This window comes from Helianthus annuus, chromosome 11 (genome assembly GCF_002127325.2).
Source record: "Helianthus annuus cultivar XRQ/B chromosome 11, HanXRQr2.0-SUNRISE, whole genome shotgun sequence".
Taxonomy (NCBI): domain Eukaryota; kingdom Viridiplantae; phylum Streptophyta; class Magnoliopsida; order Asterales; family Asteraceae; genus Helianthus; species Helianthus annuus.
Genome location: NC_035443.2, coordinates 180,700,285 through 180,716,558, shown reverse-complemented (window position 1 = coordinate 180,716,558; position 16,274 = coordinate 180,700,285). Strand labels below are relative to the sequence as shown.

Below are 16,274 nucleotides of genomic sequence, written 5' to 3'. Positions count from 1 at the left end.
GTTTTGAGCAACACAAGTTTGTGTTTACAGGACCCGTAAATTTTCCGACCAGATTTACGGGTCCCTTAAACACAAACTTGTGGCGCTCAAAACTACACACACGACAATTTTTTTTTGGATTTTTTTTACAAATGGTGTTTATATACATGCATCTACGTCCATGAAAAAAAAATTTGGTCCACCGCGCCCCCTACGGTGTAGTTCTCACGGTTCTTACAACTCGAGGTGGTTCTCATTTTAGCATTCCCCTATATATATATATATATATATATATATATATATATATATATATATATATATATATATATATATATATATATATATATATATATATATATATATATATATATATATATATATATATATATATATATATATATATATATATATATGTATGCATATATATATATATATATATATATATATATATATATATATATATATATATATGTATGCATGTTTGTAGCTAAGATGTGCTTTCGTGATTTTGATAAATATTATTAAGCAGTCTTCATCACTATAAGAGAAAGCTAGATAAAGTCTAAATCAAAGGGTTAAAATGTAAATACATGAAGTGGTAATGTATACGATAGTTTCTTAAGTTAGGTAACTACTTGTTTATCATTGAGGCTTTTATGAAAAGCAAGCTAGTTTTATGTTGTACGTCAGTGACCTTCCAAGTTCCATGTGAAATCATATATCAAACCAAACAGTTTCATTTCCACACGGATTCTGTTTTCACTTGGTGTTTTACTTTATACAACTATAAAAACTGAACAATTTAGAAGTTATTTTGGGCTTTGTCTCTAGTAACTTTTGATTATATAAAGGAACATTTTAATAAAGTTATATGGTGCATCTCTCTGCTTCTCTTCTAACCCTTAATGTAATATTTGGGCCCCCCTTTGCTTTTCTATATATTTCATGAGTAATGTAATATTTAGGTGCATTTATGCTTTTCTGTTAACACGTAATATTGCAGGGGAAAAGCTTGGATCACTTGAGACTTCGGTTGACTGATATAGAGTTGGCCACAGATAAATTTTCCGAAACGTGCTGCATTGGATCGGGTGGATATGGTATGGTGTACAAAGCAGAACTGGACCATTTTGATGGCATGAATTCTCTGAAAATTGAAGAGAAGAATAAAGGTGAATTTCGTAAGAAACATAGCTGTGTAGCTATTAAGCGCCTTCATAATAGAGTAGACGCACAAGGAGAACAAGGGTTTGTTTCAGAAATTGAAACGCTTAGTAATTGTAAGCATCCGAATATCGTCTCTCTTCTAGGATTCTGTGACGAAGGACGTGAGCTGATTCTCGTTTACGAGTATGTTGCTAAGGGAAGTCTTGATGATTATTTGGGAAACATGGATGGCCTGAATAATCTTCTTTGGGCCCAGCGTTTACAAATATGCCTTGATATAGCACATGGCTTAAATTATCTTCACACCCATATAGAGGGCAAACCAATGATAATACATCGAGATATTAAGAGTGCAAACATCTTATTGGATGATAATTGGGTGGCAAAGATTGCTGACTTTGGGCTCTCCAAATTACAACGTGCAACTCAACAAGGTACCACCCTTATTACCAACAATATTGCTGGTACAGAAGTGTACCTAGATCCAGAATACAAGAATACTGGTAAACTGAAAAAGGAATCAGATATCTACTCTTTCGGAGTAGTTCTATTTGAAGTTTTGTGTGGAAGGTTGGCATATGATGAAATATATGGTGGGAGAGGGCTTCCATCAGTAGCTCGACAACGCTTCAACGATGGAACATTTAAGGAAATGGTAGATCCAAAATTAATGGAAGCTGATGAAATCATTTCTATGCTAAAAGGGGGTGTCAACCAAGATTCTCTAGAAACATTCTCTAAAATTGCACATCAATGTTTGGCAGAAACTCAATCCGGGCGTCCAACTATGGAAGTCATCATCAAAGAACTTGAAAAAGCATTGAATTTTCAAGTAAGTAATCTATTTCAAAATGTAACTTCCTTAGTTGTTAAATAGTTAAAGTATGATCTACATTCACGTTAGTTTTTAAGGTATAAAGCACAAACTCAAAAACGTTATGTTACAAACCTTATATAAAACCATTAATTCATAATTCATACCTTAATTTTATTGTGAGTTCTTGTATTTGCTTAACTGTAGACATAGAACTTGAAACTTGATGATATGAGTTCAATCTAAATACATAAAAGAACATATGATACTAATATACAATCACAATGGCGGGGAATAGTGCCATCCCCTATTGGCCCACACAAATTACGATTTTACCCCTAGTTTAAAATTACGAATTTGCCCCATGTTCAAAATCACGATTTTGCCCCCGGTTTAAAATTACGATTTTGCCATCGTTTTAGCTTTTGACAAATTACAATTTTACCCCAATTCAAAATTACAGTCTTACCATCGTTTTTTTTTTTTTTTTTGCAAAACTATGAAAGTGTTTTGTTTTAATTGGTTGACTTGATATACTTTTTATTCATGTCAGGTTAGCACTCTCTCTTTGGTCATGAAAATTACAATTTTGCCCCCGGTTCAAAATTACAATCTTGCCATCGTTTTAGCTTTTTTTATAGCAAAACTAGTATGATGTTTTTTTAATTGGTTGAGTAATATTCGGCCTTCCGCCCCGCAACGCAGGCGGGGTATACTATAAATGGTTTGAAATCTTAGCAAATATTTGTATTTCGTGTTCGTGTGTTCCTTGTATGTAAAGTGTTAAAAAGATTATGGAAAAAATATTAAAAGGAAGGGAAAGATAACGGGGAATTTAAATACAATTTAGAAAATAATAAAAATGAGGGAGAGAGTGGAGTAGGATGTGTTATAGGTTTCGTCATTTCTTTTTAAATTATTAAACCAATGTCCTTACACACATACATAATTTTTCTTTTTAATTTTTTTAATGTAGTATCAGTGCTTCAATTACCAGCAAGTAAATTTTTTAATACAGTTGTTGCATACTGCAATTGTACGTAAATTTTAGAAATTACAAAGTTGATTTTTTAAGTGCCATGATTCACAGAAAAACAAGGACAACCTACATATATCACTTAAAGCCATAAAACTGGGCACACAAAACTTCAGTGATTGCAATTGCATTGGAGAAGGAAGATTTTGGAAGCTTTATGAAGGAGAAGTTGATCATGCTTTTGCATGTACCCGCGTTGTTGTAAAGCGGTGGGATGAAAAGTATCATCAAGGATATATTCAGTTTCTGAAGGAGTTTGAAACTCTTCTCAAATGTAAACATGAGAACATCATTGGTCTTGTAGGTTACTGTAACGAAATGAAGGAAAAAATCATCGTTTACGAGCATGCCTGTAATGGAAGTCTCGCTAAACATTTGGACAATCCGACTCTTACGTGGATGAAACGCCTCAAGATATGCATTGATGCTGCAACTGGCTTGAAATTTCTTCATGAAGGTGGTGTAGATCAGCAACAGGATTTGATGGTGCATAGGGACATTAGAAGTGGTAGCATTCTACTTGATGCTGATTGGAATGCTAAAATTTCTAATTTGGAGTTCTCCACCAAAGTTTTTGAAAGAGCTCAACATTTGGATGATAATGCTTGCTTCTCGTTGGGGTACATTGACCCGGAGTATGAACCACACGATTTCTTAACACAACCCTCGGATATATACTCATTAGGTGTGATTTTATGTGAGATGTTGTGTGGGAGATTGGCGTGGGCAGAGGGATGTAAGCATCACTCTCAATCATTAGGCCCTTTATTTGTAAAACACTACAATGAAAAAGGAGACCTTGATGAGATGATATTTGAGGGTATAAAGGAACAAATTACACCACAATCATTGACTACACTTCAAATGATTGCCATTCAATGCCTACAGGTTGACGGGTTTAAGCGGCCAACTATAGACCAAATAATAATACAGCTTCAAAAGGCATTGGAATTCCAAGTAAGTTTTCATACATCTATTTGAGCTAGATTCTTGCTTCAAGTACATTTGTAAGCAGAGCTGTCCCCGAAAACTCTTGAAATAATTTAGGCCTCGGGCGACAAAAAGAATTGGGCCCAAAATTATGGTTAAGGGTAAATGAATTACAAAAAAAGAAAGAAAGAAAAAAAACCCCCTTAATGATGGAGTAAAGATTCAAACTTAAGACCTTTGCAATATTTTAAGATGCTTTTTGCCACTACACCACCAATGTTTTTTTGCATATTAAACGGATGAATATACTAAATATATAATTTAATAAATATATACAAGCTTATAAATATTTTTCGGGCCCTTTGAAATTTTGGGCCTCGGGTGTCGGCACGGGTTTGCCGGGCCCAAAACCGGCCCTGTTGTTAAGAAAACTATTTTAAAGAAATGTATAAACCTGAAATAATATTTCTTGAAAAGGTGAAGATAAAATCAGGTTTTGAGATAAGTTGTCATGTGCTATTCTGTACCTGAAATCAATTTTTGTTGTGTATTTTTATTTTGCTTTTCAAGGAAAAAAGAAATGTCTCACGTATTAATTAAAATGAAAATCAGTAACATATTAAATAAAAATTTTGTGATTGTTTAATTATTAAATGTATAGGAGGATTATGAAATATGGGAGCCCAAGCTGCCTATAGACTACAAAGAAATCATCCAGGTGTCAAAAAATCCACAAATCTACAAGCAAATAACGAAAAAGGGTCTCTACGATATGTTCTCCAAAGGAATCCTCCTTCAAGGCGATAAAGTGGTAACTTACTCCTCATATGTCACTGAAAATTATCAATTTCACTTAAATTATTTGTGTGAATGATTCTTTAATGAACAATCAGCTCTAGAATTGAAGGACACCTGATATTGTTTTTGTTTCCCTTAACAGTGGTTTTCAATTGGAAGTAACGGAGATCGAAATGAAATGATATCATCAAAAAGGTTTTCATATAAAGACCATTTGTTACGTGAATGGCGATCTATTCCTGTTTCAAGGTAGGTTCTTTTTGTGTTATTTGGTATGATAACTATTTTTTAATATATATAAATTATAAGAGTGTTGAAACCAGTCTTTTATTTAAGAGATCTGATTAATACACCTAATCCATTTAATGCTTGAAGCAGGTTTCCGAAAGTAGCCGAGATGTTAAATATTTCGAATTTGAATATACAAATCAAGATAAGAACTCAGTTTTTATCTCCGTGTGTGAATTACAAAGTTCATCTCATCTTTAGATTTCGTGGTCCAAGAAAATCTCAAGCTAAGCGGATGTATGTGAACCTAAAGTACAAAATGGGGAACGAAAGCTTGAATGCATATTTCGCAACATGGAGAGAAGATGGGTGGATGATGATTGAATTATTTCAATTCTTGAATCACAAAAAAGATACTGATTTTGAGGTTCTACTAGAAGGCTTTTCACGATGCTATTGTGGAAGTGATTCCATCTACATTGAAGGCATTCAGTTTCAAGCAATTGACAATGCAAGTTTGCAATTACTTTTTGCCTCCCATTCTATATTGTTCTATTTATTTTGAAGTTTATAAAATGGCCTTAAAATTTTATGCAGGCGAGACACGAAGCAATCGAAAATCACGAAGAAATTAGAAGTTTAAAATGGCTCCCATTCCATATGTCCCAATCAATTAGAAGTTTTCAAAATGGTCTTAAAAATTTTGTGCAGGTAAAACACAAAGAAATTGAAAAGTTAAAGGATGTCTATCAAGCCTTCAAATCAAAATCAAAGACGGATAAGGTGGGGTACTGTCCATCTAATTATGAAGAAACTTTTTTTTAAAAGCATGTATTGTAGAATAACATTATTCGTGTTTTTTTTTTTTTATAAAGTGTTAATCTTTTTTTTTAGTAAAATGCCATTTTAGTCCTTGTGGTTTAGGCCATGTTGCTAGGTTAGTCCAAAGGTTTCATTTTTTGCCTGTAGGTCCAAAAAAGTTTTACCGTTGCCATTTTAGTCCACTGTGTTAACTTCATCCATTTTTTCTGTTAACGAGAAAGGCAATTTGGTCATTTTGTATGACCGAATTGCCCTTCTTGTTAATAGAATTACATATAAAATGACTGAATTGTCATTCTCGTTAACAGAAAAAATGGATGAAGTTAACCTAGTGGACTAAAATGGCAACGGTGAAACCTTTTTGGACCCGCAGACGAAAAATGAAACCTTTGGAAACTGGCAAAATGGCCCAAACCACAATGACTAAAATGGCATTTAACTCTTTTTTTAATGAATAAATTGATTCTTTATTAATCTTTCATCAAACAGTTGTGGAACTTGCCAAATCCGATGAAGGAAAAGAAAGATCAGACGATTTGGTTCTCGTTATGTCAAATAAAGAAAAAGAAAGATGAGATGCTTTTTGCAAATGAAGATATGCTATCAACCGAATCCGGGTTTGTTCTCTAATTTCTTCATATAAGTGTACACCAACTAATATATTTGTTTCTGATAATCATTTAGTTTTATTGTATAAGTTTATTAAAAAGCTAACAGGTTCAAAGTTTTATAGAATTTATCAAAGACTAAAATGTTTAATGTTTTATATAACTAAAACGGTCAAAGTGTTATAGAAGTTTTAAAAACTGAACTGGTTAAAGCTTTATTAAATTTTATAAGAACTAATTGGTCAAAGTCCTGTAAAAGTTTATAAAAGCATAAATTTGGTTAAAGTTTCACAACTCTAATTATAAACAAAACGAAACTTATTTTTATACGTTATATAGGTTTTGAGTAACATTCTCAATATTTAAATGTCTAAAAACTTAATGGAAAAAAAAAAGATTTTTGTTATAATATTATACCAAACACAGCTAGGGCCCACCATTATTTTTTTTTAATATAGTGGTCACTTGAGTGATGATCACTAGCTTCTTGAAATGGTATGTAAGCCTGCTCCATCTGCTGTAAGTTTATGTCAGATTATATGTTTGAATAAATCTTCAAGATGTTTTATATGTCATACATGCAGGTTTACTGGCGCAATTGAGTGCTCACGACAACAAATATTGCACATCAAGTGCAAGATTAAACGTCAAATGTTGTTAGAAAACACCCAATATACGTGCTACCTTGTGTTTAAGCTTTCAGAGAAGTGTCATGGGTTGCATGGTCCGGTCATAGTACGAGATTTATTCAACTGGAGAAGCAAAGAGACGGGAGTTCTTTATTTTAGACATCCAAACCCCTGGAATGTACGCGATACTGACTGGGTTCCAAGACAGAGGAAAGATGGATGGATGGAGGTTATTGTGTGGAAATTCAACTCAAATTATGAGCCTAAAAATGATCATCTTTTTGTTAATTTGAAACTCATAACTTATGAAGGAACAATGTCGGGCCTTATTGTACGTGGAATCGAGTTTCGTCCGATCTAAGTTTATACCAGAGAATTTCAGCCGTATCTTAGCCTAAGCCAGAAGTAGTTCTGTAGGCAGATCCGTCTAAAGAACATAATCATATGCTTGGTGCTGATGTGGCAGTGCCAGTGTGAGCGAACACCCGTCAAGAATGGTATGGCTGAAGGATTGTCCAGGCTCCAGACACCCTGAATGTTGGTTTAGTAAATTGTTTCGGTAAATAATTGTTGGTTCACTTCAAGGTTAATGGTAAAATAGGTGCTTTCCAAGAAGTATGATTGAATCATTGATGATAAACAGGACAGTTGTAATCTATTATATTGACAAAGAAGTATGAATGAAGTTTCATGTTTTCTCTAGTTAATATTATTTATCACCGCCTTGTTGGGTTATTCGGTTTGTTTACGGGTCACACGGGTTAATGGGTCACGAGTACGAGTCAACGGGTCATGATCAAACAGAAATTCAGCAGCGATTGATCAAACAACCTGATCGACTCTTTTCATTGGTTGGAAGTAAAACTACAATTACAACTGAATGTAACCTGTGAATTAAATAGCAACCTTAACCTTAAACTCAGCTACATATGTGATTAGAGATCGACACCACTAGCCCTATCTGTAATCCTGATCCATAACTAAAAGCCGACTACTTTGCTAAACAAAACATAAAATAAACATGTTAAAAACACCCTAACTGTTGGCCCACTTGACCCGTTAAGCTGCTGACCCAGTTGACCCGCGTTAAATTGCTGACCCACTTTAGATTAATGACGTATTATTTGTATAGGGTGACGTTTTAGTTGTGATAGTTGTGTGTTTTAGCGACTTTAGTAGGTTTTCCGAGCAAGGGACGGCTTGCTTGTTTACCGGGTATGTACCCGAACCCGAGTTATAGAAAAAACCCGATTTATGCACCTCTAAATGTAATGATTATGTTAATGATTGTGGAGCATTGTTTACCGGGCTGTGTTTTGTTTGTGTGGGCCCTGCTTATGATCGATGCATAATTTAAGGAGTGATTGAAAATCCGTGTGTTTGTTATCTTGTGATCACATGGGCGGTGGGCCCATTTAAAAACCAGATTTAATTAAATTTACAAAGAAATATTGGATTATTGTTTTTTTTGGCCCATCTACACATCAGTGAATAATTTTGTAGACTTATTTATATGGACAACATGGGAGTAGATTATTAGATACTACTTGTTTGGATTATCAAGTTGATTCAGGCCACGTGTTTGGATGATTTGTTACAATTTTAGCTGAATTATGGGGCCCAGTTGTATCTAATGACATCTTCGGTTGTTAGGTTGATAGAAAAAAACATAGAAAAGTCTTCATTTAACGAAGTTTTGTATTTATCAACTTTGATATGTGGGCTAGTGATAAATTGCTTACGTGGACTTGGGCCTGTTGGTTCAGGTCCCACACTCAAACTTCACTCACAAAACTCACACTCTTGTATGTATGTAGAATTGTAGACAAGAACAGTTGCAGAAGGTTAAAAAATGAAGAAGGCTACTGTTTCGATAAACAAAAAGGGTACATGACAAAAAACTTTAACTCTAGTATTTATACTAAACAGTACTTAAGCACATGCAGATTAAACTTAGTCCACGATGCATAACGAATTATAACTTTAACCTCCACTACTTTTCCACATAACTCGGTCATGTTTGACACTTTCTTTGTTCTTTCAACTTGTAGAGAAAGCCACGAAGTAATCCACATAATGACCCGTTAAACTGCGAACCGCTAACGCACCGACACGTAACCCGTAAACAAACCCGAATAATCCAACAGTGCCTAGTAGATAACAAGTTTTAGGCTTCTTTAATTTAGCTTTAGGCTGAATAATATCATAGTGGGTCTAGTGTATTGATCAGTTTTGGTTTTTGGTTCAGGAGTACAAGATTGTCAATTTGTCATATACCGAAAGAAAGTATTGCAAATAATAAGGGGAGTGCCAGTTCAATTCTTATGGCAGGTTTTAAGCGATAAACAGATGTCAAGATTACACGAAGAACTCACTACTTCACTCGGCACTCTAAATCTCGTTTCACGATTATCTCATGGTGCTTGCATTAATCGAGATCGTTGACAACATTAAATGTGTCGCGAAAGGTGTTTCTCCGCTCGGGAAAAAGTGCACGGATCCGGTTTATCGTAATCTTGATCATGTTTTCGATAATCCGACCGAGATTGACGGTAATTGTTGCGGGTGGGAGTATAAGTTAAAGAAAATGGAGAAACGGGTTAAGAAAATGAAGAGATTCGATGCGGTTATGTTACAGTTATGCGAAGAACTCGAAGTGTTATCCGAGCTCGAGAATGGTTTAAAACGATTGCAAGATAACAACTCAAATCAAATGAAGTTAAACGAATTTGAGAAGAAAGTCGTGAGGCAACGCGAAGAAGTCAACGGTTTGCGAGAAATGTCTGCATGGGTTCGTACGTATGACTACACTGTCAGGTTACTGTTAAGATCGCTTTTCACAATAGTCGAACGGGTGAAGGTTGTTTTCGGAATTTCAACCAAGTTCGTTATCCCGGGAGTAAACGATTTCCACGATGGACGACGTTTGATTCGCAGTACTTCCATTTCTGCCCTTTCGAGTTATCCGGCAAAAAACTCGATTCATAGATCATTATCGAATCTCAGATACAAACAAAGAAAGAGTCTTCATATGCACCATCGTTCAAGTGTCTTTTGTGGGATCCAATGAAACCGATTAATCTCTTAACACCATGGTTAGATAGATAGATAGTTTAGATTTATTATTAAGTGGCGGTTGTGAAGTTGAAGGACCAAACTTGACAAAGTGAAAGATAAAAACTACCTAATAACCGAAAAGGTGTGTCTCCTCCACACACACCCATTCGGATTCGACACCAAGGAAAGGAACAAGGGACGCGACTGTTGATCTTGCGGATGAGAATCAACACACCTCTTCAAGATTCAATCTCAACCACACATCCAAGAGACACGACTTTTCACGAAGAGACGCGTCTATTCACTCGTACCCGTAGGAAACTATAAATAGGATAGATTGATTTCATTTGTAATTGCTACTCTCATTCGATTTGTAAAACATTCGTTTGATTATTACAAGTTATTGTTATTCAAGTTATTCACGCTCATTAGAGATCAAGATCCAAGTTCGGGCCAACAAATTGGTATCAGAGCATCAGGCTCTAGGCGTGGGAATCGCAAGGCATCGCAGGGAATTCGCGATCAGGTTTCAATTTCGTTTTAAATTCGCAAAGTTCATTTCAGAATTTTTATTTTCGGTTCTAGGAAAGTCGGTTGAACCGAACGGTTAGGAATCTAGGGTTCGTTTGTTTTGATTCCGGGGTTATAGTGCGAATTAGATTGATTTGGTTGTTTTGGTTATTACACGATTCGGGTAATCGGGGTTGTTAAGATATATTGAAACCAAAAGAAAGTTTATTAGAAGTGAAGATTATCGGCAGGAAGATATGGCAGGATCATCCGGGCAAAGTCCGATAAATGGAAATTCTCTTTCCCAGTTTCAGTGTCCGATTCTGAAACCAACAAACTATACGGTTTGGGCTATTCGTATCAAGACGATTCTTGAAGCGAATGGTTTGTGGGAAACGATTGAACCGGCAGAAAATGCAACGGTAGACGCTAAGAAAGATAAGTCTACCATTGCATATCTGTTTCAAGCAATACCAGAAGACGTTGTATTGCAAGTTGCAAGTTGTAAAACTGCAAAAGAGATTTGGGAAAATCTAAGGATTAGACACGTTGGCGTAGATCGGGTACAAAAGGCGCGTATGCACACGCTAATGTCGGAATTTGAAATGTTGCAAATGAGGGATGACGACACTATTGATTCGTTTACCGCAAAGATTAATAGTATCGTTACCCGAGCAACAGAAGTAGGAACGACAATGAGTCAATCGACTCTAGTACGCAAACTCTTAAATGGCGTACCGGATAGGTTTACTCAAATCGTTGCCTCTATGGAACAATACTCCGACATAGAAACCATGACGCTACAAGAAGCAGTCGGAAGACTAAAGACGTATGAAGAACGTCTCAAGTTAAAGAAAGGAAATCAAGGAGAAAGCCAAGATAGGCTTATGTTTACACATCAGGATAACAATAGAGGAAGGCAATTTGGAAATCGCGGTCGTGGTAGGTTTAACCAGACGCGTGGAAGTTGGCGAAACAACGGAAATAGGCAAAGTCCCAGAAACGAAGGATCTACATCAAGGTCTAGAAATGGAAATTCTAGAAACTGGAGGAAGTTTGCAAGAACCGACCTAAGTAAAATCCAATGTTTTAAGTGTCAAAAGTTTGGACACTACAAGAAGGACTGTTCTGAGAAAGACGAAGTGCAAGAACATTCAAACCTCGTCGAGGAAGACGAAGCACCCGTATTGCTGATGACAATACAAGAAGAAAATGTTCAAGAAAGGGCTCTGCTAAACGAGAAACATATAAAACCGACAAGTTATGCCTCAGAAAATGAAAATCTATGGTACCTAGACAACGGGGCAAGCAACCACATGACAGGAGTGCGAAGTCACTTCAAGGAGTTAGATGAAACGGTGACAGGCAAGTACGATTCGGTGATGGGTCACACGTAGAAATTAAAGGCAAGGGTTCAATACTACTGGAATGTCTGAATCAAGAACAGAAGATTGTTTCACAAGTATACTACATTCCAAGCCTGAAGACCAATATATTGAGCCTCGGACAACTTACAGAAATCGGTTGCAAAGTGGTTATGGACGGAGATCTACTTACTATCCGAGATCGAAATAGAAAGCTACTAATGCGAGTCAAGAGAATGAAGAACAGGCTGTACAAGGTCAAACTGAAGACGGGAAAACCAATCTGCTTACTATCAAAGACCGAAGACACAACATGGTTATGGCACGCAAGGTTAGGCCATTTACACTTCGACGCAATTAAGGAAATGACTCGTAAGAACTTGGTACATGGAGTTCCACAGATAAGTCATGCTAGTCAAATCTGTGACGCATGCTTATTAGGAAAACATAGTAGGGCACCATTTCCAAATCAGGCGAAGTTCAGATCTTTAAAACCTCTGGACTTAGTCTATGGAGATTTGTGTGGTCCTATAACTCCACCAACACATGCTGGGAAGAAGTATATATTCTTACTTGTAGACGACTGTACTCGCTACATGTGGGCATATTTACTAACTTCCAAGGATCAAGCATTCGAAACATTTAAGGAGTTCAAAGAAAAGGTGGAAAAGGAAACGCAGACCAAGTTAAAAATGCTAAGGACGGATAGAGGAGGTGAATTCACATCGGCTGAATTCAACAAGTATTGCAAAACCAACGGCATAGCAAGACAGCTTACAGCACCATATTCCCCACAGCAAAATGGAGTAGTAGAAAGGCGAAACAGGACGATGTTATCAACTACTCGCAGTATGCTAAAGGCAATGAACATGCCACAGAACTTTTGGGGTGAAGCAGTACGACACGCGATATACGTACTAAACAGGGTTCCGACTAAAGCCCTGGTGAACAAGACACCATATGAAGCACTAAAAAGAAGGAAGCCAAATTTAGAACACTTGAAGGTTTTTGGCTGCACTGCTTACGCTAAGGTACTACCACTTCAACAAAAGAAGTTAGATGATAGAAGCGCACCTATGGTTTACCTTGGAATAGAAGAAGGATCAAAAGCATACAGATTATATGATCCAGCAAAGAACAAGATATGTGTCAGTAGAGATGTAAAGTTCATGGAAGGTCAACCATGGAACTGGGATAGTTATATGGAGACGGTAGATTCAGGGAATCCCGAATGGACAAACTTTGTCATTCACGATGATGACATACCACCAGAATTAGAAGAAAATGAGCCAAGTAGTCCAGGCGGTAGCGGGCCACAACATGACGATTCAGGAGTAGATCAGACAGAAGAACAAGACTCCTATGTAACCCCGCCAGCATATTCATACAATCAGAACTCAACAGGAAATTCAAGCAATTTACCAAGTGGAGGTCCATCCACTTCTGAAAGTACAACAGGAAATATTAGCAACACTCCAGTAAGACTGAAAAGTCTCGAAGACCTATATGAAGAAACAGAAGAAATTCAACTAGATCCACATGAATTGTTACTCGTTGAAGAAGAACCAAGAAATTACAAGGAAGCATCTAGTGACAGAAAATGGATTGAAGCAATGAAGGCTGAGTTAGACTCAATAAACAAGAATAACACTTGGAGCTTGACGGAATTGCCAAGAGATCACAAGGCAATAGGTTTAAAGTGGGTATTCAAGACTAAGAAAGATGCAAACGGAAATATTGTCAGACACAAGGCAAGGCTAGTTGCAAAAGGATATGTTCAGCAACACGGAATAGACTTTGACGAAGTCTTTGCACCAGTAGCACGTATGGAAACAGTACGACTAATGTTGGCTTTAGCAGCATATCAAGGTTGGGAGGTACATCATCTAGATGTGAAATCTGCATTCTTACACGGAGACCTCAAGGAGGAAGTCTATGTATCACAACCAGAAGGATTTATAAAGCCAGGAAATGAAGGAAAGGTTTACAGACTATCAAAAGCACTGTATGGATTGAGACAAGCACCAAGAGCTTGGAATACGAAGTTAGATCAAACCCTAAAGTCACTTAACTTCAAGAAGTGCACTTTAGAAAACGCAATCTATACAAGGACGAGTGAAGCCTCTACACTAATAGTTGGAGTCTATGTTGATGACTTGATAGTCACTGGAACATCAAAGAAGGAGATAGACATATTCAAATCTCAGATGAAGAACAAATTCGATATGAGCGATCTAGGATTGCTAGCATACTATCTGGGAATAGAAGTAATTCAAACAGGGGGTGAGATAGGCATCAAACAGACAGGATATATCAACAAGATACTCAAAGACGCTGATATGTTATCCTGCAACGACACAAAGACACCCATGACTCCAGGAACTCAATTAACAAAGACTGAAGAAGGAGATCTAGTAGATGCAACACACTACAGAAGCCTGATAGGTTCTCTCAGGTACTTATTGCATACAAGACCAAATCTATGTTACCCAGTCAGTCTACTTAGTAGATTCATGCAAGAACCAAAAGAACAACACCTGAAGGCAGTAAAGCAAATACTACGATACATCAAAGGAACTAAAGAGCATGGAATCATTTACAAAAGACAAGGAGGATGCAAGATCACAGGTTATAGCGACAATAGTTTTGGAGTTAATACAGACAAAGGAAAAGGAACAACTGGTCTGGTATTCTACTTTGGAGAATCACCTATAACCTGGTGTACACAGAAGCAACAAACAGTGGCACTATCATCATGCGAATCAGAATTCATGGCAGCCACTGCAGCAGCATGTCAAGCGCTATGGCTTAAAAGACTGTTAAGTGAAATCACAGGCTGGAAGGAAGAAAAGATAACACTCAGAGTAGATAATGTTTCAGCAATAGCACTCATGAGGAATCCAGTCTTTCATGGAAGAAGCAAGCACATTGACACACGCTATCACTTCATAAGAGAATGCGTGGAAAACGAAGATATCACTGTGGAACACATAAGTGGAGAACTACAACGGGCAGATATACTAACAAAGGCACTAGCAAGGATCAAGTTTGCTACAATGAGGGAACTGCTCGGAATTCAAGACTTGAAGCAACTCATGGATGTTCGAGATTAAGGGGGTGAATGAAACCGATTAATCTCTTAACACCATGGTTAGATAGATAGATAGTTTAGATTTATTATTAAGTGGCGGTTATGAAGTTGAAGGACCAAACTTGACAAAGTGAAAGATAAAAACTACCTAATAACCGAAAAGGTGTGTCTCCTCCACACACACCCATTCGGATTCGACACCAAGGAAAGGAACAAGGGACGCGACTGTTGATCTTGCGGATGAGAATCAACACACCTCTTCAAGATTCAATCTCAACCACACATCCAAGAGACACGACTTTTCACGAAGAGACGCGTCTATTCACTCGTACCCGTAGGAAACTATAAATAGGATAGATTGATTTCATTTGTAATTGCTACTCTCATTCGACTTGTAAAACATTCGTTTGATTATTACAAGTTATTGTTATTCAAGTTATTCACGCTCATTAGAGATCAAGATCCAAGTTCGGGCCAACACCCAAACGCCAGTGACGACAAAAAGTTTGACTCAAATTGGACTTTCGAAAAAATGCATGACGCCTGATCTTGACTCACCAAAAGTCAACGTTACAATTGAAAACGCTGTTAACATCGTATTAATTCCCCATAAAGGATTATCAAAGGGGCAAAACGGTCGAAAACCGACACTTGGTGATGCGGCTTTAGCTCTTCATTACGCAAACGTAATCATATTTAACGAGCGATTAGCTATATCGCCTCACTTCATCAGCCCCGAGTCACGTGAAGATTTATATCACATGTTAAACCACACGTATCAAGAACTCACTTAGAGAAAAACTTAGTTTTGAGTCTAAGAACGATTATAATCGCGATGTTGCATCCGATTGGAGTTCGTCGATGCAAATAACACTCGAATTGTTGATACCGCTCGCTCAAAACATGATCAAATGGCATTCCGAGAGGAATTTTGAGAAGCAGGGTATGGGTTTCGGAGGAAATGTGCTTTTGGTGAATACTTTGCATTATGCAGATCAAGAAAAAAGTGAAGATGCGATTACGGATCTTGTTTTGGGTCTTCATTATGTTTCGAGATTTGGTAGAGAGATTAACAATAAAGCTTTTGTGGGGTCTACTTGTGATACGGGTTGTGATGATTATTTGTTTCATGATAATATTGTATGACTGGTTTCGGGTGTTTAGAGAGTTCGGTTATCTTGACAAAACGGCATCCGATGATCTTCGAGGTATTTTACTTATTTTGACCGAAAGATCTGGTT

General features: G+C 36.8%; 2 protein-coding genes across 5 annotated transcripts in view; both read left to right on the top strand.

The window, feature by feature from the left end:
• LOC110942571 overlaps positions 1–7,718 on the top strand; it is a 40,550-nt gene extending 32,832 nt beyond the window's left edge. For 2 of the 4 annotated variants that reach the window (XM_035980340.1, XM_035980339.1), the window contains exons 4-11: positions 983–1,978; positions 3,036–3,953; positions 4,588–4,737; positions 4,867–4,973; positions 5,103–5,463; positions 5,550–5,735; positions 6,264–6,391; positions 6,967–7,713. In XM_035980340.1, coding sequence (XP_035836233.1) covers positions 983–1,978; positions 3,036–3,953; positions 4,588–4,737; positions 4,867–4,973; positions 5,103–5,463; positions 5,550–5,735; positions 6,264–6,391; positions 6,967–7,372 — 3,252 coding nt within the window. In that variant the 3' untranslated portion in view covers positions 7,373–7,713. Of the gene's footprint in view, positions 1–982; positions 1,979–3,035; positions 3,954–4,587; positions 4,738–4,866; positions 4,974–5,102; positions 5,464–5,549; positions 5,736–6,263; positions 6,392–6,966 lie in introns of all 4 variants that reach the window. The other 2 variants (XM_022184346.2, XM_022184360.2) reach the window with 2 other exon arrangements.
• Positions 7,719–9,427: 1,709 nt separating this feature from the next.
• Positions 9,428–15,827, top strand: LOC110937106. Its single transcript, XM_022181856.1, has 2 exons — positions 9,428–10,072; positions 15,513–15,827. Exons 1-2 carry the CDS (start codon positions 9,428–9,430, stop codon positions 15,825–15,827), a joined length of 960 nt encoding a protein of 319 aa, XP_022037548.1.
• Positions 15,828–16,274: the final 447 nt, after the last annotated feature.